A 1,380-nucleotide genomic window follows, 5' to 3' on the forward strand; every position below is an offset into this window, starting at 1 on the left:
GGGCGAGGTGGCGGGCGCCTATAGTCCCAGCTACTCGGGAGGCTGAGGCAGGAGAATGGCGTGAACCCGGGAGGCGGAGCTTGCAGCGAGCTGAGATGGCACCACTGCACTCCAGCCTGGGAGACAGTGAGACTCTGTCTCAAAAACAAACAAACAAACAAAATCCAAAAGATGGGGTGTTAACCTCTTGCAATGAAGAACAGAAACACCCAAGTCAACACGGTAACGGTCTGTCCACTGAGAAGCAGAGTCCCCACACGAGCAAGCTGCAGGCGGCTCGCAGGCACTGATTGCTGCTGTCCTGTTTTGGATGCTATCTAACATCTTCACGTTCAATTCAGAGAAGACACATCCCGCCATCGCCCTGGGGCCTCTCATCCCACAGCAGGTTCCAAGCCTTTCCCAGCCTTCGGGATGGACAACCCTGGAGGAGCAGAGGTCAGGGCACCCTGACCCCGCCACCCTTGCCCAGGCCGTCCGCTGCCCTCACAGGCACAGACAGAAGGCCTCTGTCCATGGCCAGGGCACTCCACGGGGAAGAAACAGGCCCTGTTCTCTCCCCGCTCACCACTTCACCCAGCTCAGCTGGCACAAAAACGCTGCCGCCACACCTTCACCCTGCCCAGCCCGACCTGGCAAGGCCTCGGAGCAGCCTGCCAGCTAAAATACGGGATGCCCAGATAACTGTGAATGTCAGATAAGAATCTTCTGGGACAAGTATGTCCCATGCCATATTTGGGACATACTTACACTAATACATTTCTGTTTATCTGAAACTCAAATTTGCCTGGGCATCCTGTACTTTTTTTTTACTAAATTTGGCGCCTCTACACATGAGGTCGCTTTGCGGGGGGAGGGGGCAGGAGCACGCCCCTTCCCAGGCTGAGTCCCTGCCGGCAGCTCCCACAGCCCAGGACGGCCGCCCAAACGGGGCCCATGCCAGGCAGCCGGCGACAGACGGACAAAGGCTGCTCAGGAGACACCTTCCTCTCTCTTGTCTGGGGGCTCAAGAATCCAGACACCCACCTCCCCGGGCGAGCACCAAGACAGGAAGCCAGCCTGCAACACCCAGCTCACTGCAACCACCGAGCCCTGCCGGGGTCCTGCCGGAGCCCGGGGTTCCGGTCCAGAAGCCAGGGATAAATGCCGCTTCTCCTATTGGGACTGTCAGAGTAGAGAGGGAGAGGCCTACAGTCTCACCTGCAGGAAGAGGACATCCTTGAGGCGGACACATGGAGGGCCTGACGACCCTGAGCATACCTGGCCACAGTGACCACAGACTGCACACACAGAAGCAGTCTGGATCCCACGCGTGGCTGTGCTGCCAACAGACAGCACCCAACCTCCCATGCTCCTCATCACAGGAAGAGACCAGCAACA

General features: G+C 58.5%; 1 protein-coding gene across 1 annotated transcript in view; it reads right to left on the reverse strand.

Annotated features, from left to right (window-relative positions):
* MTA1 (metastasis associated 1) overlaps nucleotides 1-1,380 on the reverse strand; it is a 51,906-nt gene extending 50,526 nt beyond the window's left edge. The window contains exon 1 of the mRNA XM_011951375.1: nucleotides 1,201-1,380. Within this exon, the coding sequence (XP_011806765.1) occupies nucleotides 1,201-1,258 (58 nt within the window). The 5' untranslated portion in view covers nucleotides 1,259-1,380. The remainder of the gene's footprint in view (nucleotides 1-1,200) is intronic.

Source organism: Colobus angolensis, unplaced genomic scaffold (genome assembly GCF_000951035.1).
Source record: "Colobus angolensis palliatus isolate OR3802 unplaced genomic scaffold, Cang.pa_1.0 Scaffold32, whole genome shotgun sequence".
NCBI lineage: Eukaryota > Metazoa > Chordata > Mammalia > Primates > Cercopithecidae > Colobus > Colobus angolensis.